The sequence below is a fragment of the Delphinus delphis genome, chromosome 16 (genome assembly GCF_949987515.2).
Source record: "Delphinus delphis chromosome 16, mDelDel1.2, whole genome shotgun sequence".
Classification (NCBI taxonomy): domain Eukaryota; kingdom Metazoa; phylum Chordata; class Mammalia; order Artiodactyla; family Delphinidae; genus Delphinus; species Delphinus delphis.
In genome coordinates this window covers 78,444,242-78,469,371 of record NC_082698.1, presented here as the reverse complement: position 1 = coordinate 78,469,371, position 25,130 = coordinate 78,444,242, and the positions used below count along the sequence as shown (strand labels likewise).

Here is a 25,130-nt window from a genome sequence, read left to right as displayed (position 1 = left end):
ACAGCTTTATGAGAGAGTGGTGGGAGTATGACTAGCCCAGTTTTAGAGAAGAGGAAAGAAACTCAAGTTGGGTAAGGTTAAATTCCTTGCCAAAGGCTACATAGTAAATAACAGAGCTGGACACTAACACAGATCACAGAGCTACAGTTAGCTCCAAGGCTCTTTCTACCATGTTGTGATGCCTAAATACCCGGTTCATTTAGAAAAAGCCAGGTATAGAACATGGCACTCTGGTTATTGAAAATGACATAGTAAAGGGACTTCCCTGGTGGCGCCGTGATTAAGAATCTGCCTGCCAACGCAGGGGACACAGGTTTGAGCCCTGGTCCAGGAAGATCCCACATGCCGCGGAGCAGCTAAGCCCGTGCGTCACAACTACTGAGGCTGTGCTCTAGAGCCTGTGAGCCAAACTATTGAGCGCTTGTGCCACAACTACTGAAACCCGCATGCCTAGAGCCCGTGCTCCACAACAAGAAGCCACTGTGATGAGAAGCCTGCACACCACAACAAAGAGTAGCCCCCGCTCGCCTCAACTAGAGAAAGCCCGCACACAGCAATGAAGACCCACCACAGCTATACAGAGAGAAAGAGAGAGAGAAAGAAAGAGAGAAAGAAAGAGAAAGGAAGGAAGGAAGAAAGAAAGAAAGAAAAGGAAGGAAGGAAGGAAGGAAGAAAGGAAGGAAGGAAGAAAAAGAAAGAAAGAAAGAAAAGAAAGAAAGAGGAAGAAAGAAAATGACACAGTAACAAAAGGTAAGTGGACACTGAGAAGAAAGCAATGCTGATTTTGTTCCAATACTGAGCCATGAGCTGATGCTGGCTCAACAAGAGACTGGGTAGAGGACAAACTCTGGGGACACAGACAGCGGCAGTTAGGGATCTGTCAGCGCTGTAAACAAGGCATACATCCAGCATCACCAGCTCCTGGACTAGCTGCCATCAGTCTGACTCCTTTTTAAAGCATTATATTTAATTATTATTATAAAGTACTTCATGAAAATGTTTACCTGATACTGCTGTGAACCTTGTATAAAGTTTATTGGAGGCTCGCTTTGTTTACTCTTCAACCTCAGAATGTTATCAGCATATCCCCAGCTCAGGATGGCGGACCACTGAATGTCAGTACTGTTCATGCTTCTCACACCTCAAGGAGGAGAAATAAAAGCATCAGTTGCCACTGCTCCGTTATTACTGGACAGCCGGCCACAATGGCAGGTTAAAGGCTCAAGTTCACACAGCAGAACACGGTCATTCCAGTGCAAAAGCATCTTTATATCCATAAGATGGACCCAATTGTGTTAGTTTTATTCCTTTAAGGTTAATGGGATTCTAAGGGTGGAACTGTATTCTTTTTCACCTGTGGTGTTTTGGTTGGGATTTATATGACTTAGTACTAAAATTTCTGTTAGGAAATCTTTATAAAAGACAGTGATAATCAAGCTTCCTCTATTCATGTTCTGTGACACCTTACTTTTAACAATAAATATGAACTAGAAAATGTTTTAAAAAACGTAGATACCCTGTTGAAAAATCAATATGGACAACTATTAATACCAGAAGGGGATCATTGCTAGAGCAGAAGCAATCCTGAGAAGGGATAATTTAATCCTTTCAACTGCAAGGACTGCACGGGAGACCTTCGTTTAACAAGGTTCTTTTCTTTTCTCATTGGACCCGTACACAGTAGTATGTCCTTTGGGGATAAAGATCTGGACCTCCTGACATCAGCGTTTCTCATGATCTACGCCTTGTTGGCACGTTGACTAGGGCAAATGCAGCATAAATGCTATAGCTGGTGCTGCCCTGGAAACTTAGGAGCTTTGAGTTCCTTAAGGAGAGAGAATGTGAGTACCTAGCATAATACCCAGCATATAAAGCAATAAAACAAATAAATATTTGTCGAATGAATCAACAGCGCACTGAAAATGTAATTCACAGATTTTTTTGTTTTGTTGAGTATAATCCCAAATGTGGACATCACTTTTGCAATAAAGAAACTGGGATATCCTTGTTAAGTATAAACTCCTCTCTACATAAGCTGCTATGGAAAGGAACCACACTTCATGAGCCTTGGGACCTTGCAAATTCCACCATAAAGACTGGCATGTAGTAGGAACTCAGTAACTGTTCCTGGTTTCTCATTCCGGCAACACAAGAGGCACCATATTTTTTAAAAAAGAACAATAAACTTCTGCTTTATCTATTGGAACAGTGGATCTTAAGCAGGAGTTTGCAAGAAAATGGCTTTTGTAGCGTGCACAGGCTTAGGCTCAAGCCCCAGAGATTCCGAAGCGGTATGTCTTCAATGGGACCCAACCAAGTATCAATATATTTTGAAAAAAAGTACCTCAGGCAATTTTGAGGCATTGTCAGTTCTCAACCAATTGGCCTATACTGGGCTAAAGATCATGAAAACCATGGGGGTTTAGCTGCTATATTGTAGTATGCATATATAACTAAGCAAAATGGCACAGTTATTTGACACAGCAGTGCCTAACACACATGGCCTTCCATCTGCCAGGTGCACTCCCAGTCAGTCCAGGCCTCTCCGAAATGGCCCCGTGGACGGTTCCGCGCTGGGTACAGCAGTGAACACTCACACGGCCCCTGGCCCCAGGGTGCTAACTGTCCGATGAGCATTTATTTATTAAGCACTTAGAATGAGTCCCGCGCTGTGTTAGTCGTTCCTTATATTATTTCACTTAATCCTTACAGTGAATTACCCTGTGAGATAAGTCCTTTTGTTACTCCCATTTTATAGATTAAAAGCCAGGATTCCAAAAGTGTAAGTCATTTTCTCAAGATCACACAGGTATTAGGCAGCAGAACGAGAATGCAAATTCAGGCACGTGCCAGAACGAGGCCATGGCTGTAACTTGTATGATACCACTTCCCTGGACACACCTAGATTCTGATAAATCCCAAATACATTCTATGAGGAAATAAAGTGTAATCTGAATGAACACAGCTATTAAGGGCCACTAAGGGCTTGTGACTGAAGTGGCACAAATAAGACAGGTTAGCAATTATACTGGACATATTTAAGTCCCATCATTAGCATGATAATACCAGCCCTTTCTCTCTGCTCTAAAGAGATAAACTTCAATCCACCCTAATTAATTTTTTAAAGATAAATTACTCACGCATTTTGGTACTTTAAGTATTATTAGTAGTAAATTACTTGTGACATACCTCATAGCTAATTGCAACGTCCTAGTGAGAATAAAGTACTGATATTCCAGCGATGACCAAACAGCTTTTACCTTCTCCTCCTAGCTCACTAAACTTAGACAAAATGGCGCGCAGCCTCTTTTATTACCGACAACTATAAAGGCAATCGATCATTCATTTCATGACAGAATGAAGAGTGAGTCTAAAAGAACTGTGGCCCAGCCAGCACACTGAATTCCTTTAGGTGGTCGATGTTTGGCATGGGTCCTGGCATCTCTGCACTGTGGTGCTCCGTGGGGTGGGAGGCCATGTGGACCGAGGAGCACAGTGCACAGAACGCAAGGTTAAACACTAACAGCGCGGAACGCTAAGACGTGTCTGGTCCACACGCAGGCTTCCGGGCAAATCTGCACACACCTGATGCGAACAGATGGGTACCCTCAGTCATTCATTTTAGTGTTTAAAGCCCATGCCTAGGACGTAGGAAGAGTTCTTTCACATTAAGTAAAACGGTTAATTTGGGAGGACGGAGGGATTACTTGAGCGGAAAATGTCACTAGTTTTCCACGGTGTAGGTGACATTTAGAAATATGAAGAGGGCCTCTACTGACAGCACTTTTCCATGTGTTGCTTTCAGTGAGTCAGTGCACAGAGAGGTGAGAAAAACATTGCTTTCCAGACATACATATTTTAAAAACCTATTTTCAAGGCTATCATGACTTCCTCGTTGTGTTTTAATCTCATGCTTGTCTCTTCTGAGGTACTAGATTTGCTGGTCACATAAGTCTGTCTATTCTGGAATTCAAGAGTCTCAAAGTGTACATTTATATAAAACTGTTAATGTTTTCATCTTGTGAGACATTTATTCTTGTCTCCTCCTCTCATTTCAAATGACATTGCATTTAGTTCCCATTTTTTTCACGTACTATGTTTTAATTCCTACGTTGCATTAAATGAACACAGATTTGAGTTTAGTTTTTCGCCAAGGACTCAGAAAACTCAGAAATAAAACAAAATAGCAGCACAGATGAGGGGAAACATTCAGATCTCATGAAAGACATGCCTAGGACGATTTTCATGTTTGATTTTACCTTGTTCTTTGCTGTACGTCATCAGAAGACAGAAATTTCGGGACAAACCGCAGATTGCTCTAGTGGGCAGCGCCTGGAGAGAACCAAATCTTTCTCCGTGCGGCTGGCTGAAGCAGACCACAGGTACTGGGGCACTTGGGGAACCGACATACTCCCCCCACTTCAAGCCTTTTATCCATGACAAAGGACTCTACAACCGAGGAAAGTAAAAAGTACAATTTAAAAAAAGGTAGTAAATATAGAATCACTTCTAATTTAAACTCCGAACAGAGTAAGGGAAAGCAGCCTGATTATAAGCCCTTTGTGGGCAAGAATTATTTTATAATTTTTTACTTCCCCCGTGCTTAGCATATGGAAATATGTGTTCTTGGTTGCTAGACACAGTGATGAACAAGACACATGAAGTCCCAGTGCCCGTGGAGCTGTCTGATAGCTGGGTAGCAGGGCAGACAACAACTAAACAAATACATACATAAGATGTCAGCTAGTGCAAGTGCTATGAAGAAAGTCAAAGAAGGGGAAGAAGACCAAGAGTGACAGAGCTGCCCGTTTAGACACGGGGGTCGGGTAAGACTGTCTGCGGAGATAATGTCTGAGCAGACATCTGACTGAAACAGAGAGCAAACTGGGGTTCTATCTGGGGATGGGCACGCCAGGCGGAGGGAACAGCCAGTGCGAAGGTCCTGGGGTGGGAGGAGGCAGGTCCGTACACATTCCCACTGCAAACAGACATACTGCTCAGGTCCTTCATACTTGCCAACTTCAACTAGTTAATGAGCAATAAGTATAGTGGCAAATTAAATGGCATTTATTACTTTTCAGGGACGTACTGTTATTTTGACATGTTAAAATAATAGATTCTAGCTAAAAATAATGACTCTGGTAATGACAATGACTAAAATGATTTGTAAGGCTTCAAAAGCATATGAGTTTCGTTGACAAGTAAACACAAAACAAAAAATACAGCTTTCAACTATGAAACACAACACTGGTGGTCTGGGTTCAGCAAAACAACACTGTTTCTCCTATTGATGTTTTAAAATTTAAATTTCATTTTTACTAGTTGTATAAGTTTTGTTTGTATTTAACATGCAAATTTGATATATATGAGCTCTGAGCATAAAGAACTTACATTTAGTGTTCTATTTGTGTTTTACCTTTAGTGTATTTAAGAAGAAGCATTATTATAAGAAACGACTATCAAAGCAAGATCTGTAAAAACCATGTTCTCTTAAAGTGGCTCCCAGACGACTGCAGTTCGACATCCGTGCTTTACTTTATCTCCAAGACCTTCACAACCTCTTTCCCTTGCCTTTTCATTTTCTGAGATTTCCTTCTGCAAACCTTTGTAACACTTCACAATTCACAATCTCCCATCTTTGCTGCTTTTATAATGAAGAATTTAGTTGAGGATTAGAATCCATTTTACTCTTAAGGCTTGCTTGCTTTATTTTTCTATTTCAGAGTAAAAATTATACCTACTTCCCTTTTTTTTTTTTTTTGCGGTACGCGGGCCTCTCACTGTTGTGGCCTCTCCCGCTGCGGAGCACAGGCTCCGGACGCGCAGGCTCAGCGGCCATGGCTCCCGGGCCCAGCCGCTCCGCGGCATGTGGGATCCTCCCACACTGGGGCACGAACCCGGGTCCCCTGCATCGGCAGGGGGACTCTCAACCACTGCGCCACCAGGGAAGCCCCCTACTTCCCATTTTAAGAGGCAATACTTCTAATCATTACAACCTGGAGGGGCCAAAAAAACATGTACGATTTCCCCCTTCATTGTAAACCCAAACATTTACACTTCTGGTCAGCACCTCTGCTGGAAGATAATAACCAGGAAGGACCACGCTAGGCATGTCTGCACTGGCACAGCCATGCTCAGCCTCTTCCCGAGTCCTGGATGTCTCCTTTCCTCTCATTTGCAATGCCTGTTATGTCACTGCCTGGTGAGGCTCTCCCCAGTAACGACCCTCAGGGAGGTTACAATCCGCCCTGAGCTCCCGAAGTGCTCTCTTCGTAGCACTAACGCAGCATTTCCTACACACAGAACGTAGTGCAGGCATCTGTGTTCACTGGCTGGCACTCACCTTCAGGCCGGGACTGTGCTACTCACTTCCCTGCCCCTAGAGCCTGGGAGGGGACCTGACGGCTCAGGAGTTGAGCCAGTTTTTGCTGAATTCTATTGAAATCCAAATGACATACCGGATAGGGAACTTCCTTGACCTGTTCTCTGGTTTCCCGGAAAGCAAACTGCACTAACAACCCCACGGCAGCAGGAAGCTCCCCTTCGATGTTGAGCTTGGAGCCAGGTCTGCTCGCATGGGCCGACTGGAACAGCTGACGAGGGGTCTGGCCGTAGGTTTTTATCATGGTTTCCAGTGCTCGTCTCTGAACTGGATCTTCAACTGCAGAGACATCCATTCCAAAATACGTCTGAAGAATAAAAGAAAACGAGAGGTATGTAAAAAGCAAGACTTGGCGATAACACTGAAGGGGAAAACAACAACTTGTTTTATTCTCTAGGCAATGGTTTACTCTTCTCTGTTTCAAATGAAAAGGATTTTAAAATGTTTTTGAACAGGTTAACAATCATTAATAATCAGAATAGGAATTGAGATCAGAAGAGGAATGATCAATGCTTCTGAATGGGTGAATGAAAATAATGCACCTTGACTGGTGCTAATTAGGTATGTTTATAAAATTAATTTTAATTTAAGAGAATAACATATAAGACTTCATTTATCTGCACAGCAAAGGAATCCATCAACAAAATGAAAAGACAACCTACTGAATGAGAGAAATTGCTTGCAAATCATATATCTGATAAAGGGTTAGTATCCAAAATCTATAAAGAACTTACACAACTCAGTAGCAAACCCATCTAATTAAAAAGGGGCTGCACTGTTGGTGGGAATGTAAATAGATACAGCCACTATGGAGAACAGTATGCAGGCTCCTTAAAAACTAAAATAGAGCTACCATACGACCCAGCAACCCCACTCCTGGGCACATACCCTGAGAAAACCATAATTCAAAAAGAGTCATGTACCACCGTGTTCATTGCAGCACTATTTACAATAGCCAGGACATGGAAGCAACCTAAGTGTCCATCGACAGACGAATGGATAAAGAAGATGTGGCACATATATACAATGGAATATTACTCAGCCATAAAAAGAAACGAAATTGAGTTATTTGTAGTGAGGTGGATGGACCTACAGACTGTCATACAGAGTGAAGTAAGTCAGAAAGAGAACAAATACCGTATGCTAACACATACATATGGAATCTAAAAAAAAAAAAAAATGGTTCTGAAGCACCTAGGGGCAGAACAGGAGTAAAGACGCAGATGTAGAGAATGGACTTGAGGACACGGGGAGGGGGAAGGGTAAGCTGGGACGAAGTGAGAGAGCAGCACTGACATATATACACTACCAAATGTAAAATAGCTAGTGAGAAGCGGCTGCATAGCACAGGGAGATCAGCTCGGTGCTTTGTGACCACATAGAGAGGTGGGATAGGGAGGGTGGGAGGGAGACGCAAGAGGGAGGGGATATGGGGATATATGTATACGTATAGCTGATTCACTTTGTTACACGGCAGCAACTAACACAACAGTGTAGGGCAATTATACTCCAATAAAGATGTTAAAAAAAATGGGAAAAATTATGGACCTTTTCTGCAAAGGAATATTATAAATAAATAAAGGAATAAATTAGAAAGAAAATGGCGGGGGGCGGGCAGAGGACCTGAATAGACATTCTTCCAAAAAAGACATACAGACGGCCAACAGGTATATGAAAAGATGCTCAGCATCACTAATCATCAGGAAAATGCAAGTAAAACCACAATGAAATATCATCTCACACCTGTGAGAATGGCTAGTATCAAAAAGACAAGAGATAACAACCGTTGGCGAGGATGTAGAGAAAAGGAAGCCCCTCTGCACTGTTGGTGGGAATGTAAATTGGTGCAGCCACTGTGGAGAACAGTATGCAGGTGCCTCAGAATACTAAAAATAGAGCTACCATATGATCCAGCATTTCCACTTCTGGGTATTTTGAAAACACTAATTTGAAAAGATACATGCACCCCTATGTTCATTACAGCCTTATTTATAATAGCCAGGACATGGAAGCACCCGAAGCATGCACCAATGGAATGGATGGAGACAATGTGGTAAATACATGCAATGGAATTATTACTCAGCCATAAGAAAGAATGAAATCTTGTCACAACACAGGTGGACCTTGAAGGTATGATGCTAAGTGAAACAAGTCAGAGAGAGAGACAAATACCATACAAATAAGTATGATCTCATTTATATGTGGAATCTAAACAAACAAAAGACCAAGCTCCTAAGATTGGTGGTTGCCACAGGTGGGGCGTGGGCAAACGGGTGAAGGGAGCCAAAGGTACAAACTTCCAGCTGTAAAGCAAGTAAGTCCTGGGATGTAACGTACAGCATGGTGACTGCAGTTAATAACATTGTACTGCAGATCTGAAAGTTCCTAAGAAAATAAATCTTAAAAGTCTTCATCCCAAGAAAAAAAATTTTTGTAACTACGTATGGGGTGGGTGTTAACTAGACTTACTGCGGTGATCATTTTGCAAATGATCGAAATCAGTATGCTGTATACTGGAAACTAATATAATGTATGTCAATTATACCTCAAATTAAAAAAAAAGAAAAACTAAATGAGGTTTTTCTTTGGTCTTGTCTTTCAGTGAGAGTTGATGAAAAATAATCAGGTTTTTCAATTCAGTTGACCCAAAATAGCTTCTGCAAGTAGGTTAGTAGGTGGCTCTATTTTTTCTGTGGCTGCCTGTCAGATATTGGTCAGAAAACTAGAGTCAGGGAATTGGTCAAAATCATTTCAAGTGGTCAACAAAATCAAAAGAGACGAGAGAATGCAGCTATATGGCAACACGAAGACTGAAGAAAACTAGGGGAACCTGCCCCACCTCAATTTCTCAATTCCTAAAAATGAGAACTAGAAGTTCAAAACCATCTGTGTCTGCCTGAAATTACATGATATCCAAATGCCCTTTTGTCCTTTGATGGGAATATGCTCAAAGAAAGAGTCTGATTCCTCTCAAAACACAATGGCTGGTGTCACAGGATGACTTTGTGTCGCTACCCCATCTTGAAGATGTCTAAGAATATCAACTATTGAGATATATTTTCTTACATACAGAGACATTAGTAAGGAACCTAGATTTTTGTAGGTCTGTATCTCTTCTCCTGTCTGGGCTGAAGAATCAGGATTCTAAACACCAGCATCACTGAAACCCAAGCAAAGTCTTTGTGCTTTCCATCCTGTAAGCTCAAGAGCAACTCATCCATGCTTTATTTATCCTTGGAGAGGAATAATTGAATTCTGATTCCCTCTCTCTGTGTTTGCTGTGCAGGTTTCCACATACATTGCTGAACCTGACTAGAACCTGGCAGTGAGAAGGCTGTAATGTGATGTATATCCTTCCAGCCTCCCTCAGCCAACCAGGCAAAGCTGTCAACGGAGGAAGCGGGACAGCTTCACCTCCCCGGCAAGGGGCAGAAGACTGGATGAGAAACAAAGTCAAGGTATTCCATCTTCAACCAAAACACTGCAGAGAGGTTGGCACACTTAATGTTGCACGCGACTGGTGTCCTCCATGCTGTCACCTTTCTTAGGACGTGAAGCTAGAGAGAAAGGGGGTTAGGGCAATAATCAGTCTAGAAAAGGAGTAAAAATTCAGGATCTGTCACTGTCCTTTTCTTTCCCACCTAGTGTTTATATATATATATATATATATATATATATATATATATATATATATATATATATATATATATATATATATATAAGACTTCACGTGTAATACTAAATTATTGAAAAAGTCATTTGTCCAAAGTGATACATAGGAAAAGGTATATAAAAATGAAATTGTGATAGAATGTTAGTAGGTAGCTTAAGAGACTATTATTTAGGTTCTAATGAAAACTGTAAGTGGATCTGAAAGAGCAGCAGTGAAAATTGCAAGCTTTTTAACATGAAGGGTGTTGTTACACTTTTCTTCTTAGTGTTAGAGTCAGATGGAGGGTGATGTGCACTTACTTTATTATTTTTAAAGCTAGCAGTCAGTAGCTGGGTATAGATCTGTCATGCTTGTGCATCACGCTTGTGTAATTTAGCTTTTAGCATTGAATCAGTCAGCAAATTTCAGTTTTATATCTGCATAGAACATCTCTATAAATACCAAGAGAAAGTTTCAAAGATTCTTCAGAAGTTAATCTTCAACATCCACTCCCCTCGCCACCACCCTCGCACGACCACAAGGGCTCAAATACCTGTTATAAACGCTTATCTAAGCAGGCTCATTCCTAATGGTTGCTTGATTTAATATACTCGAAAATTCAAATGAAGAATGGAATAATCCGGTATCCAAGACTCTTAAAATTTACTTTAAATTAGTATCTTTACGTTCTGTGGTATCAGTTTCTAGTGAACCCCATATATTGGTGAATGACGAATTAAGATCAAAAGGCATTTTTACATTCCTCTTAAAATATTTTTTCTATTTTTTTTAAATTAATGAATGAATTAATTTATTTTTGGCTGCGTTGGGTCTTCGTTGCTGTGCGCGGGCTTTCTCTAGTTGTGGCGAGTGGGGGCTACTCTTTGTTGCGGTGCGCGTCCTTCTCATTGCGGTGGCTTCTCTTGTTGCGGAGCACGGGCTCTAGATGCACGGGCTTCAGCAGTTGTGCCACGTGGGCTCAGTAGTTGTGGCTCATGGGCTCAGTAGTTGTGGTACATGGGCTTAGCTGCTCCACGGCATGTGGGATCTTCCTGGACCAGGGCTCGAACCCGTGTCCCCTACAATGGCAGGCGGATTCTTAACCACTGTGCCACCAGGGAAGCCCCTACATTCCTTTTTACAAAGTTAACATTTATTTGCACTTAACTGGATGGCAGACATTACCCCGTATGCATTTTCTTATTTATGAGGCTGGTATTATTGTTCACATTTTACAAATTTGTACATTAAGGTACAGAGAAGTTAAGGTCACACTGCAGGTCACACAGTAAGTGGTAGAGTAAGGATTTGAACTCAATTGTGGATTTAGAGACTATGTGCTTAATTGTGACACTTAGTTTTGTCCCATGAATTGAGTTTTATTAAATTTCTAGAACAGGACTTCCCTGGTGGTCCAGTGGTTAAGACTCCACACTTCTACTGCAGGGCGCACGGGTTAGATCCCTGGTCAGGGAACTAAGATCCCACATGCCGCGTGGCGCAGCAAAATAAATAAATAAATTGTATTTAAATATTCTAGAACGATGGTATAAACTCTATCCTTTTTAAAGCTCTAAAGTCTCAAAGAATTAATGAAAAAAATCTAGTAAGATGAGAATTAAATGGTATATTTCAGCATGCAGATACTTTTAATGTGAATTTTATATGAGAACAAGCGAAAATTTGTCCCAGTATTATAGGCACAGAGTATATTGAGGTTAATGTCCAAATTCTTAATTGCTTTTAAAGTTACATTTTGCATCAAATATGAACAAAGTTCAAAAATTATACCTCAGTCTTTAAAACTTATAAAAATTTTATATACATTTTTATAGAGGTATATTTTACTTACAATAAAACAATACAGATTTTTATAGCACCATCCCATGCAACCATCATGCAAATCAAGGTATAGAGCATTTCCATCACCCCAGAAAGTTCCCTGGTACACCTGTGGCAGTCACTACTCTACTCCCCAGAGGCAATTCGATTGGAAATTATCTTAAAGAAATAAAGAACCATCTTTAAGATAAATTCCCCATGATTTCTACCACTAAGAGATTAATGTTCCTTGTTCTTGAATTTCATGTAAACGGAGTGGATTCATACAGAGTGTACTCTTATGTAAGGCTTCTTTCATTCAGTGTAAAATGTTTTGGAGATTCATCCATGCTGTCACAGACATCTGAAATCCATTCCTCTTCACTGTTGAGTAGTATTCCACCTACCCAATATCTGGAATTGTTAGTCTTTTTACTTTCAGTCATTCTCAAGGATATAAAGTGGTAACTCATCATGGCTTTAATTTGCATTTCCCTGATGACTAAAGATGCCAGCACCTTTATCATTTGCTTACTGGCCATTCATATATGTTCCCTCCCTATGTGAATCTTATTCACCTTCGTATCCCTAGAGCCTAGCAAAATAAATGTTTTCTGAATAGATTTTTTTTAAAAAAAGGTAGACTATCTAACAACATTAAAAAACATATGTTGAGGTGTAACAATTCTGCTTCTAGGAATTTATCTTGAAGAAGTAAAGAGCTACATAAAGAAATAATCTGAGGAATATTAGTTTTAATAGCAAATGCATACTAACTAAATATCCAACAATAGGGGACTGGTTAAATAAATTATTGGATAGCCATACTTTGGAATAAATAGTATTAATATTATATAAATGGAGTGATACATATGTATAGATAAAAGTCTAGAAGGTGGTTTGATATTTATCTTTGGATGATGATATCAAAGTTGATTTTAAAATTTCTTCCTTTTGCAGTCTGTATCTTATACATTTTTCTAACAAGGCACATATATTGCTCGTGCAATAAGGAAAAATGAGGCCATTTAAAAATAGAACATGTATTGATACACAGGACAGTATGCAGAAAAGAGTTACGTGGCAGGCCTGAACTGCTCTCCTTGGGATGGCATGCCTGCAAATGTGGTCCTTGGCTGGTGTCTGGGAACATGGATTTCAAGAGAGTTCCCACCTTCTCTACCTGATAAGAGTGGCTCACTGCACCTAAACTGTACAAACAGTGTGGTGTATACTGAATACCGGTCTCCTTCTGGACGCTGGAATTTCAGGACTTGTGAGAGAGAGGGTGCCTACAGGACCAGTCCTCGATAAAAACGCTGGCACTGCATCCCTCATGAGCTTCCCTGGTAGACAACATCACACGTGCTGTCACAATTTGTTTCTGGAGGAAGTGAGTGAGTTCCTTGTGATTCACTGGGAGAAGTCTCTTGGAAGCTTGTGCCTGGTTTCCTCCAGCTTTGCCCGGTGCATCTTTTCCTTTTGCTGATTTTGCTTTGTACCCTTCACTGTAATAAACCTTAGCTGTAATTACAACTATATGCTGAGTTGTTAAGTCCTCATCCAACCTGGGGATGGTCTTGGGGAACCCCTGACAGATAGTATCTTAGTTATTCTTAAAGAGGCGAAATATAAAACCTGAAAAATCTTGGGCAAGTTTAGTGTCTTTGTCAATTCTCTTTGATAACTTGGGTATTGTAAAGAAACAGTCTAACCTTCTACCTTATATAAATGCAGAGTTTTAAAAGAGTCACTTACAGCAGGATGAAAAACATTGATGGCTTGGACAGAGGCCTTCCCTTTTTGCTTATACCCGAATACCAAGTCGATCCACTGACAGATGTTCTGGGACACGTAGTCAGACTCTAGAGCCTGTCTATGGATGAGGATAAAAAGACGAGGATCGTTACGTGCCCAAGGCGGGAGGTTGACGTGATTAACCCGTTCACCATTCTGGCGTACACCAAAATCGAAACCTAAAAGAGAAGAGTAATATCAATGTTTATCTCCCCCAGAGCATGCTTCCTTTGGCCCACTGAGCAGATCGTAAGAGTTCACAGAAACAGCTATTGTGTGCTATAACCTGGAGAAGGAGCAGCGAGAGGATAGTGACACCGTTGCTCACCTGCTGACTTACCCCTCACAGAGCTACATGGATTAACGCTATCTATCCTAACTGAATCGGAGATCTTTCAACTTTACCCTTCCACCGCTTTATAGCATATTGAAAAACAAGCAGAAAATCATTGCCCACTAATTTCAATATTCCAGTTATCAAATCTTCAAATGCATCAAGTGAGAAAATATCTCAATTGTAAACCTGATTAAAATAAAGTGAAGGCTTTTGTATAAGCATTTCTGAATGATTGGTGTTAACATATAATAAATTCAAGACTACTTATATGTAGTAAGTATTAGCATTCTGTAGTTTAAAAACTCAACGAATACAAAGTATACACATTCCTAGAATGAACTGTCTTAGTCTATTAATTTTATGGTAAATCTATAGGTCTGTTCTGATTTCACTTCCACTAAGCATTCCTGTGGACAACAAAATTATACTAACACACTGAGTAAGAGGGTTCTTCTGTGATGTAAATAAGGTATTATCTAATTGCCTCATTAGTCTGCTAGTGTAAACAAAAATCTCAGAAGTGTTTCTTTAAAAAATTGTCCTAAAGGAAATGCTACCTTTGAACAGAACCTTTTTTTGTGCTACGTTTTTTTTTTTTTAATGGACAGAAAATCCGAACACCATAGCAGAATCCAAATTTAAAAAGACCTCTTAAAAGCTAATTATGCTCCATGTAACATTAAGTTGCTGTCTGCCTACTTCTGGATCTTGTGAAAACAGTTGGAAGGATCTTCACTAATTTTGGAAGTACTCTGAAATGATATGATATAAAATATAAACTAAGGGCTTATATAAAATTAATACGGGGTGGGGGTGAGGGTCACCTCAAAAATCCCAGCAGTCATCCAACAGACAGCTGCAGGGTGACAGCGTTAGGATGTACTGGCTGAGCACCTCCATACTCTATGCGGCGGCTTCAGGGGAAGCAGCAGAGACTTACTGATTGATCAATGGTGATGAGGCATCTAAGGGCTGAGCTAGGAGGGGTTGAGCCACAGGGGGTCTCTGTGAACTCAAATCATTCCCAGCTTTTTGGTGCTCTGGGGACACATCACAGAGGTAGACACTGTTCACCCAGAGCAGATGCCTGGAGGTACAATGAGAGGCCTATAGAAATGCTCATAGGAAATAGCAGGACGTATGCTATAGCAAGTTATCGTTTCCAAAAATGGCTGTAACACCACCTGCTGTTGTGCATGCTTTTCTAGAATCTTGCTGCTCCCCTATCAAATGGCAAAGTCTATGCTCCTTCCTTTTGAATGTGGGCAGGCACTTGTGACTACCTCACAAACAGAATGCAGTGTAAGTGCCACCGTGTGACTTCCAAGGCTAGGCTGGAAAAGGCCATGCAGCTTCTGCTCATCTCTCTAGGGACACTTGCCTTTGGAACCCTGAGTTGCCAAGTAGGGTGTCCGAGGCCGCCATGCTGTGAGGAAGTCCACACTAGTCCATGTGGAGAAACCACATGGAAAACCATGGACACTACCTGAAGAGAGAGATGCCCACCAGCCCCGTGCTGCTCTGTTCCCCTGGATGTTCCAGCTCCAGCCAATCTGAATGCACAAGAGACCCTGAGCCAAAACCACAAAAACCACTTGGCTGAGCTGTTCCTGAATTTCTGACCTGCAAAAACTGTGATGGATAATACATTCAATGTTGGTTTGAGTCACTAAGTATTGGGGTTATTCACTATGCAGCCATAGATAACAGGAACATACATATAAGAAACCACAGAGGAATGTGGTTTTTGGACAGAGAAATGAGTCCCTGATTGAAAGCCACAAGGCAGGTACCCCCAGCTGCAGGTGCTGATATTTCACTGAGGCATTTCTCGCTTGGGCAACACTATGAAGCTTGTTCCAGGTAATTAGCAGCACAGATTTATTAATGATTCTCTAAATAACTCCAGAGAGGCCAGTTAATATAGGAAAAAATTCTGAAGTCATTTGTCCAACATTAACCTCTCTAAAGATATAATTCTCAATTTCATGTATTTCCTAAAGGTCACATAAAAATATGAAATTAAGTAATGTAGGAAAATGACCCAAAGATACCCTGTAAAGGATTAACTGATCTTACATTAAAGAACAGGTAAGATTACCAAGATTGTCGGTCACTGGCATCACAGAAAATCAGATTTTACCTTCTAGTATTCCTTTTCATTATTACATAACTCTAGTTAGAGTGTTTTATTTCTAACTTGGTCATTCCTCATAAAATCATTGAGATTTTGGTTAATTTACATTGTTCTTTATAAATTCATGACTTTTTTTATAATCAGCATATTATAACTTTTGTAATCAGAGAAAATAATAAAGCAAGTTCTGTAGCAGAATTAAAATACATGTTTACAAATACTTTTAATAGTTAAAAGTTACAGTTTTCCAGATATACCTAGTCCTATAAAATATTTAACATCCTCAAGCTCACTTGGAAATAACATTATATACTTAATAAGTAAAGGTATTTCTCTTATTTGGGGACTCAAATTTTAGGACTTACAAAAGGTATTTTTATTTTTGGAAAATTATAAAGTAAGTACAAACACTCAGAAATTTAAATTAGAAACGGTTTACTGTTATACCTTCACGGTTAACTAAGAATTCTGGAAGATAGAAAAACTCTGGGATAAGTTCTTTCACATCAGTCATGGACTCAAAAGAGGAGAGACGCCAGGTTGTGTTTGTAGAATGAAAAGTTCTGTCTGGGATGTCAAAACTCTGATCTGAAAAAATACAAATAACACACTTAAGACACAAAGACTTGATTCCATTTAAAACTTGTTACAGTTAATTCATTTTTACTACTTCAAAAAGATTAAAATGATGTTCACTTTGTCCATAGTTTAAAAGAGATTATTCGTGTTCTTGAAAATAAATATTTCTCTACATAATTTGTGACTGCATTATGTTATTTTTAATCGGTATTATGCTTTCATAGTACATATAACTAGATAAATGTATATCACTTATTTGTTTAATTGATTACTGTCTGCCCAAGTAGAATGAAAGTTCCGTAAAAGTAGAGACCTGGGATATCAACCATACCGAGCACATTCTAGGAACTGGATAATCATTTATTTACTGAATGAAAGAATAAGGAAGGAAAATTAAAGTTCAAATAGGTAAAATAAGGTTTTTCCCCCATCAAGAAGCAAGATTATTTCTTTACCTCTTTTCTTCCCTCTTTTCTTTTTTTGGGGGCGGGGAGCATTACTTTTTAGATGTTCTAACTCTAACCTAAAAAATTAAGTAAAATTTCCTATGAATGAAAATAAAACTAAGAATACTTACTCCTTTGTTAAGTTTTTCTGGTGAACACTATTAATAATCGAGAACTGAGTTTTGACCCTGTCTTTTCTGTCAACAGCTATCAGACTTTCTACCCTAGAATATGAAATGATATCTAAAGACCAGCCCTTGAAAACAGCAGCAGCATGGATGCTTCTTCAGAACCATGCTGTACCATCCAAAACTCCTCTCAACTTGCTGAAATTTGAACACATCTTTTTATCTGGACACTGTTAGAGACTAATTTCAGCATCAAGCAAGGCACAATTTTTTAAAAATATGCTAAATCTTCCGCAAGCCTGACCTGCTTTGCCGAGCAACATTTTCTATTACTACTTTCTCATCTATTCTGTTGAGTCAGCATTGGCTGGGCACTAAATAAAATCTGGGGAGAAATTAGGTTTATAAATATTTCTTTTTTTCTCAGAAAGTAGGCAGGGCCACTTAAAGAAATGTTTACTAACTCACTCAGGAGAAAAAGTTATTAATCTAAATGGCATCCAGAAAAATTAAAGGCAGTTCTGTGAGGCTATGATGGAATCACAGTATCCAGAGTAGAGACTACAGAACTGTGGAACAGGAGAAGCACACCGAGGTTTCTGTTGGGATTTTTAAATTCTCTGCAGCTTCTTAATAAAAAAAAAAGTAATACTACATTTCCTATAATTTAGAACATGTATGAACTCAACTGGTAGTTGTTAACCTAGCACTTTTGTCCCCCAGGGGACACTTGGCAATGCCTAGAGACATTTTTGGTTCTCATGGCTGGGTGGGAGGGGATGCCACTAGCATCTAGTAGGTGGGGGCCAGGGATACTGCTAAATGTCCTACAATGCACAGGACAGTTGCCGTAACAAAGAAATATGTAGCTCAAAATGACTACAGTGCCAAGGTGAGAAACCCTGGACTAAATGAGAAGTCTAGAAATAAATTAAAAAGCCATCACACATCATTTTAAATTAATCAGAAGAAACTGAATGGGAACTTAGGTTGTCCCTGTTTTCTTTCTTTTTATTTTTAATCATTCTTAAATACACAATGAGGAAAACCTAGCATAATAGTCGGTTGGGAGTTTTACTGGGATATTACTATATCCTTGGGCTACATGAAAAGAAACGGAGGGCAGTAACAGTTCTGTTATACACTGCAGTCATCCCAAACCACATCTGACATATTCCTTTTTATTCCGACTGCCACTTTTTATTCAGAGCATTCACAAATCAGAACATGTCCAGAAAGATGAGCAGAGCAGTGACAGGTTTGGAAACCAGAGCAAACATGGCTTAAATATGAGTTTTTAAACGCTTTACTAAGTACAGAACTGTCTTATTTATTTTTGTATTCCTTGCAGCAGCTGGGATAAGGCCTTGCATATAGGAAGCTCTCAACTGGATGTCAAATTAACTAAGGATAATTAGCCTGGGAATAAACAAGAGTGAGAGGAGAAGGGGGACAGGGCAGTAATGTTCAAATATTTGAACAGCTGTCATACAGAACGTTTGTTTTGTGTACAGACAGAGGGACAAATATAAGAAAGCCCCTTTTATAGACCAAGTAGTCTACAGTCTATAAAATTCATTCCTCCAAGAGGTTGCATGTGAGTATAAATATATACAGAAGTTCAAGAAGGGTTGAGTAAATGAACGGATGATTCCATAAAGGATTCTGGGCACCAGGAGGAACAACTACAGGACTAGTACCATGGTCCTCACTGGAAACTGATAGGTGAGTGTGTCCCTGTTTGCACGCAAAGCAGTAACTTCATCTCTATCTAAGTCATCTTCAGGCCTGAGGGCTGCCACTGAAAATGCCGAGGTAGAAGATTAACTAGACAGTTACTATAGTGAAGGTGGCAGTGTGGCTCTCCTATAACCACTTACAACTCACTCAGTTGTCAGAACAACTGACAATAACATATTCCCCTTTAGGGGCCAAAGATAACTTAGGTGATCTCAAATAATTATTAAGTTGAACATTATAAAAAAGTGAATTGCATACACTTTAAAAGGGTAAAAAGGGTAAATTTAATGCTATGTGAATGACATTAATTTTTAAATAGTGAATTGCACTTTTATAAACTTAGACATGTTCAATTTGAAGCTAAAATGTAAGACATTAACAAGGTCATGTGGCTTACTGCTGGTTTTTTTTTAACATCTTTATTGGAGTATAATTGCTTTACAATGTTGTGTTCGTTTCTGCTGTATAACAAAGTGAAGCTATATATATAAACATATATCCCCATATCCCCTCCCTCTTGCGTCTCCCTCCCACCCTCCCTATCCCATCCCTCTAGGTGGTTGCAAAGCACCGAGCTGATATCCCTGTGCGATGCAGCCGTTACATTTGGTAGTGTGTATATGTCAATGTTACTCTCTCACTTCGTCCCGGCTTACCCTTCCCCCTCCCCGTGTCCTCAGGTCCATTCTCTACGTCTGTGTCTTTATTCCTGTCCTACCCCTAGGTGCTTCAGAACCTTTTTTTTTTTTTTTTGATTCCATATATATGTGTTAGCATACGGTATTTATTTTTCTTTTTCGAACTTCCTTCACTCTGTATGACAGACTCTAGGTCCATCCACCTCACTACAAATAACTCGATTTCGTTTCTTTTTATGACTGAGTAATATTCCATTGTATATATGTGCCACATCTTCTTTATCCATTCACCTGTCAATGCACACTTAGGTGGCTTCCATGTCCTGGCTATTGTAAATAGTGCTGCAATGAACATGGTGGTACATGACTCTTTCTGAATTATGGTTTTCTCAGGGTATATGCCCAGTAGTGGGATTGCTGGGTCATATGGTAGCTCTACTGTAAGTTTTTTAAGGAACCTCTATACTGTTCTCCATAGTGGCTGTATCAATTTACATTCCCACCTACAGTGCAAGAGGGTTCCCTTTTCTCCACACCCTCTCCAGCATTTATTGTTTGCAGATTTTTTGACGATGGCCATTCTGACTGGTGTGAGGTGACACCTCATTGTAGTTCTGATTTGCATTTCTCAATGATGAGTGATGTTGAGCATTCTTTCATGTGTTTGTTGGCAATCTGTATGTCTTCTTTGGAGAAATGTCTATTTAGGTCTTCTGCCCATTTTTGGATTGGGTTGTTTGTTTTTTTGATATTGAGCTGCATGAGCCGCTTGTAAATTTTGGAGATTAATCCTTTGTCCGTTGATTCGTTTGAAAATATTTTCTCCCATTCTGTGGGTTGTCTTTTTGTCTTGTTTATGGTTCCTTTGCTGTGCAAAAGCTTTTAACTTTCATTAGGTCCCATTTGTTTATTTTTGGTTTTTTCCCATTTCTCTAGGAGGTGGGTCAAAAAGGATCTTGCTGCAATTTATGTCATAGAGTGTTCTGCCTATGTTTTCCTCTAAGAGTTTGATAGTGTCTGGCCTTACATTTAGGTCTTTAATCCATTTTGAGTTTATTTTTGTTTATGGTGTTAGGAAGTGTTCTAATTTCATTCTTTTACATGTAGCTGTCCAGTTTTCCCAGCACCACTTATTGAAGAGACTGTCTTTTCTCCACTGTATACTCTTGCCTCCTTTATCAAAGATAAGGTGACCATATCTATGTGGGTTTATCTCTGGGCTTTCTATCCTGTTCCATTCATCTGTATTTCTGTTTTTGTGCCAGTACCATGCTGTCTTGATTACTGTAGCTTTGTAGTATAGTCTGAAGTCTGGGAGCCTAATTCCTAGAGCTCCATTTTTCTTTCTCAAGATTACTTTGGCTATTCAGGGTCTTTTGTGTCTCCTTACAAATTGTGCAATTTTTTTGTTCTAGTTCTGTGAAAAATGTCATTGGTAGTTTGACAGGGATTGCACTGAATCTGTAGATTACTTTGGGTAGTATAGTCATTTTCACAATGTTGATTATTCCAATCCAAGAACATGGAATTTCTCTGCATCTGTTTGTATCATCTTTAATTTCTTTCATCAGTGTCTTACAGTTTTATGCATACAGGTCTATTGTCTTCTTAGGTAGGTTTCTTCCTAGGTATTTTATTCTTTTTGTTGCAATGGTAAATGGGAGTGTTTCCTTAATTGCTCTTTCAGATTTTTCATCATTAGTGTATAGGAATGCGATACATTTCTGTGCATTAATTCTGTATCCTGCTACTTTACTAAATTCATTGACTAGCTCTAGTAGTTTTCTGGTAGCATCTTTAGGATTCTCTATGTATAGTATCATGTTATCTGCAAACAGTGACAGTTTTACCTCTTCTTTTCCGATTTGGATTCCTTTTATTTCTTTTTCTTCTCTGACTGATGTGGCTAAAACTTCCAAAACTATGTTGAATAATAGCAGTGAGAGTGGGCAACCTTTTCTTGTTCCTGATTTTAGAGGAAATGATTTCAGTCTTTCACCATTGAGAATGATGTTGGCTGTGGGTTTGTCATAAATGGCCTTTATTAGGTTGAGGTAGGTTCCCTCTGGAGAGTTTTTATCATAAATGGGTGCTGAATTTTGTCAAAAGCTTCTTCTGCATCTATTGAGATGATGATAGGTTTTTATCCTTCAGTTTGTTAATATGGTGTATCACATTGATTGATTTGCGTATACTGAAGAATCCTTGCATTCCTGGGATAAACCTCACTTGATCATGGTGTATGATCCTTTTCATGCGCTGTTGGATTCTGTTTGCTAGTATTTTGTTGAGGATTTTTGCATCTATGTTCATCAGTGATATTGGCCTGTAGTTTTCTTTCTTTGTAACATATTTGTCTGGTTTTGGTATCAGGGTGATGGTGGCCTCATAGAATGAGACTGGGAGTGCTCCTCTCTCTGCTATAATTTGGAAGAGTTTCAGAAGGATAAGTGTTAGCTCTTCTCTAAATGTTTCATAGAATTAGCCTGTGAAGCCATCTGGTACTGGCCTTTTGTTTGTTGGAAGATTTTTAATCACAGTCTCAATTTCAATGCTTGTGATTGGTCTGTTTATATTTTCTATTTCTTCCTGGTTCAGTCTCGGAAGGTTGTTCTTTTCTAAGAATTTGTCCAATTCTTCCAGGTTGTCCATTGTATTGGCATAGAGTTGCTTGTAGTAATCTCTCATGATCTTTTGTATTTCTGCAGTGTCAGTTGTTCTCCTTTTTCATTTCTAATTCTATTGATTTGACTCTTCTCCCTTTTTTTCTTGATGAGTCTGGCTAATGGTTATCAATTTTGTTTATCTTCTCAAAGAACCAGCTTTTAGTTTTATTGAACTTTGCTATTGTTTCCTTCAGTTTTTTTTCATGTAGTTCTGATCTGATCTTTGATTTCTTTCCTTCTGATAACTTTGGGTGTTTTTTTTTTTTTGTTATTCTTTCTCTAATTGCTTTAGATGTAAGGTTAGGTTGTGAATCTGAGATTTTTCTTGTTTCTTGAGGTAGTATTGTATTACTACAACCTGCCCTCTTAGAAATGCTTTTACTGCATCCCAGAGGTTTTGGGTCGTCGTGTTTTCATTGTCATTTGCTTCCAGGTATTTTTTTATTTCTTCAGTGATCTCTTGGTTATTTAGTAGCGTATTGCTTAGTCTCCATGTGTTTGTATTTTTTACAGTTTTTTTCCTGTAATTGATATCAGTCTCATAGCGTTGTTGTAGGAAGAGTTACTTGATATGATTTCAATTTTCTGAAATCTACCAAGGCTTGATTTGTGACCCAAGATATGGTCTATCCTGGAGAATGTTCAATGAGCACTTGAGAAGAAAGTGTATCCTGTTGTTTTTGGATGGAATGTCCTATATATATCAATTAAGTCCATCTTGTTTAATGTATCATTTAAAGCTTGTGTTTCCTTATTTATTTTCATTTTGGATGATCTGTCCATTGGTGAAAGTGGGGTGTAAAGTCCCCTACTATGACTGTGCTACTGTCGATTTCCCCTTTTATGGCTGTTAGCATTTTCCTTATGTATTGAGGTGCTCCTATGTTGGGTGTATAAATAGTTACAATTGTTATATCTTCTTCTTGGATTAATCCCTTGTTCATTATGTAGTGTCCTTCTTTGTCTCTTGTAATAGTCTTTATTTTAAAGTGTATTTTGTCTGATATGAGACTTGCTACTCCGGCTTTGTTTTGATTTCCATTTGCATGGAATATCTTTTTCCATCCCCTCACTTTCAGTCTGTATGTCTCCCTAGGTCTGAAATGGGTCTCTTGTAGACAGCATATATACAGGTGTTTTTGTATCCATTCAGCTAGTCTATGTCTTTTGGTTGGAGCTTTAATCCATTTACATTTAAGGTAGTTATTGATATGTATGCTCCATTTTCTTAATTGTTTTGGGTTTGTTTTTGTAGGTCTTTTCCTTCTCTTGTGTTTCCTGCCTAGATAAGTCCCTTTAGCATTTGTTGTAAAGCTGGTTTGGTGGTGCTGAATTCTCTTAACTTTTATTGTCTGTAAAGGTTTTAATTTCTCCATTAACTCTGAATGAGATCCTTGCTGGGTAGAGTAATCTTGGTTGTAGGTTTTCCCTTTCATAACTTTAAATATGTCCTGCCACTCCCTTCTGGCTTGCAGTTTCTGCTGAAAGATCAGCTGTTAACATTATGGGGATTCCCTTGTTTGTATGTTATTTGTTGCTTTTCCCTTGCTCCTTTTAATATTTTTTCTTTGTATTTAATTTTTGATAGTTTGATTAATACGTGTCTTGGTGTGTTTCTCCTTGGGTTTATCCTGTATGGTACTCTCTGTGCTTCCTGGACTTGACTATTTCCTTTCCCTTGTTAGGGAAGTTTTTGACTATAATCTCTTCAAATATTTTCTCAGACCCTTCCTTTTTCTCTTCTTCTGGGACTCCTATAGTTCGAATGCTGGTGCGTTGAATGTTGTCCCAGAGGTCTCTGAGACTATCCTCAATTCTTTTCATTCTTTTTTCTTTATTCTGCTCCCTGGCAGTTATTTCCACCATTTTATCTTCCAGCTCACTTATCCGTTCTTCTGCCTCAGTTATTCTGCTATTGATTCCTTGTAGAGTTATTTTTAATTTTAGCAATTGTGTTGTTCATCACTGTTTGTTTGCCCTTTAGTTCTTCTAGATCCTTGTTAAATGTTTCTTGTATTTTCTCCATTCTGTTTCTGAGATTTTGGATCATCTTTACTATCATTATTCTGAATTCTTTTTCAGGTAGGTTGCCTATTTTGTCTTCATTTATTTGGTCTTGTAGGTTTTTACCTTGCTCCTTTGTAACATATTTTTTTGTTGTTTCTTTTTCTTTTTTTTGATGGATGGTGCTGTATTCCTGTCTTACTGGTTGTTTGGCCTGAGATGTCCGGCACTGGAGTTTGCAGGCCGTTGGATAGAGCTGGGTCTTGGTGATGAGATGAGGATCTCTGGGAGGTCTCACTGTGATTAATATTCCCTGGGGTCTGTTAGTCCAGCGGTTTGGACTCGGAGCTCCCACCACAGGAGCTCAGGCCTGACCTGTGGCCTGGGTACCAAGATCCCGCAAGCTTTGTGGAAAGAAAGGAAGGAAGGAAGGGAGGGAGGGAGGGAGGAAGGAAGGAAGGAAGGAAGGAAGGAAGGAAGGAAGGAAGGAAGGAAGGAAGGAAGGAAAGAAAGAAAGAAGAAAGGAAGGAAGGAAGGAAGGAAGGAAGGAAGGAAGGAAGAAAAAAAAGGAGCAGTACAATATCAAAGAATCAAAAACAAATAAAATTAGAAAGATAAAAAAATATATTAGGAAAAATAAAACTATAATTGAAACAACTGCAACAAGGCAAAATAAAAACAAAAGAAAAAAGAAAAAAGCCGGGGGAATAAGTTAAAAAGAGAGAATGATAACAAAGTATAAAGAATAAAATAAAATTAGAAAACTAAAAGATTTATTAGGAAAAATAAAAATACAAAAGAAT

At 39.2% G+C, this 25,130-nt stretch overlaps 1 protein-coding gene and 1 long non-coding RNA gene across 2 annotated transcripts in view; one reads left to right on the top strand and one right to left on the bottom strand.

Annotated features, from left to right (window-relative positions):
* The window catches only part of LYST (lysosomal trafficking regulator), a 177,242-nt gene that overhangs the window by 18,308 nt on the left and 133,804 nt on the right, over window positions 1-25,130 (bottom strand). The window contains exons 43-47 of the mRNA XM_060035027.1: window positions 16,574-16,714; window positions 13,614-13,831; window positions 6,459-6,689; window positions 4,260-4,449; window positions 1,005-1,141 (exon numbers count right to left, since the gene is read on the bottom strand). Of these exons, the coding sequence (XP_059891010.1) occupies window positions 1,005-1,141; window positions 4,260-4,449; window positions 6,459-6,689; window positions 13,614-13,831; window positions 16,574-16,714 (917 nt within the window). The remainder of the gene's footprint in view (window positions 1-1,004; window positions 1,142-4,259; window positions 4,450-6,458; window positions 6,690-13,613; window positions 13,832-16,573; window positions 16,715-25,130) is intronic.
* Window positions 6,632-17,664, top strand: LOC132440039 (uncharacterized). The gene is made up of 3 exons (XR_009522484.1): window positions 6,632-6,713; window positions 9,669-9,840; window positions 17,359-17,664. It is a non-coding gene; the product is annotated as an uncharacterized lncRNA (long non-coding RNA).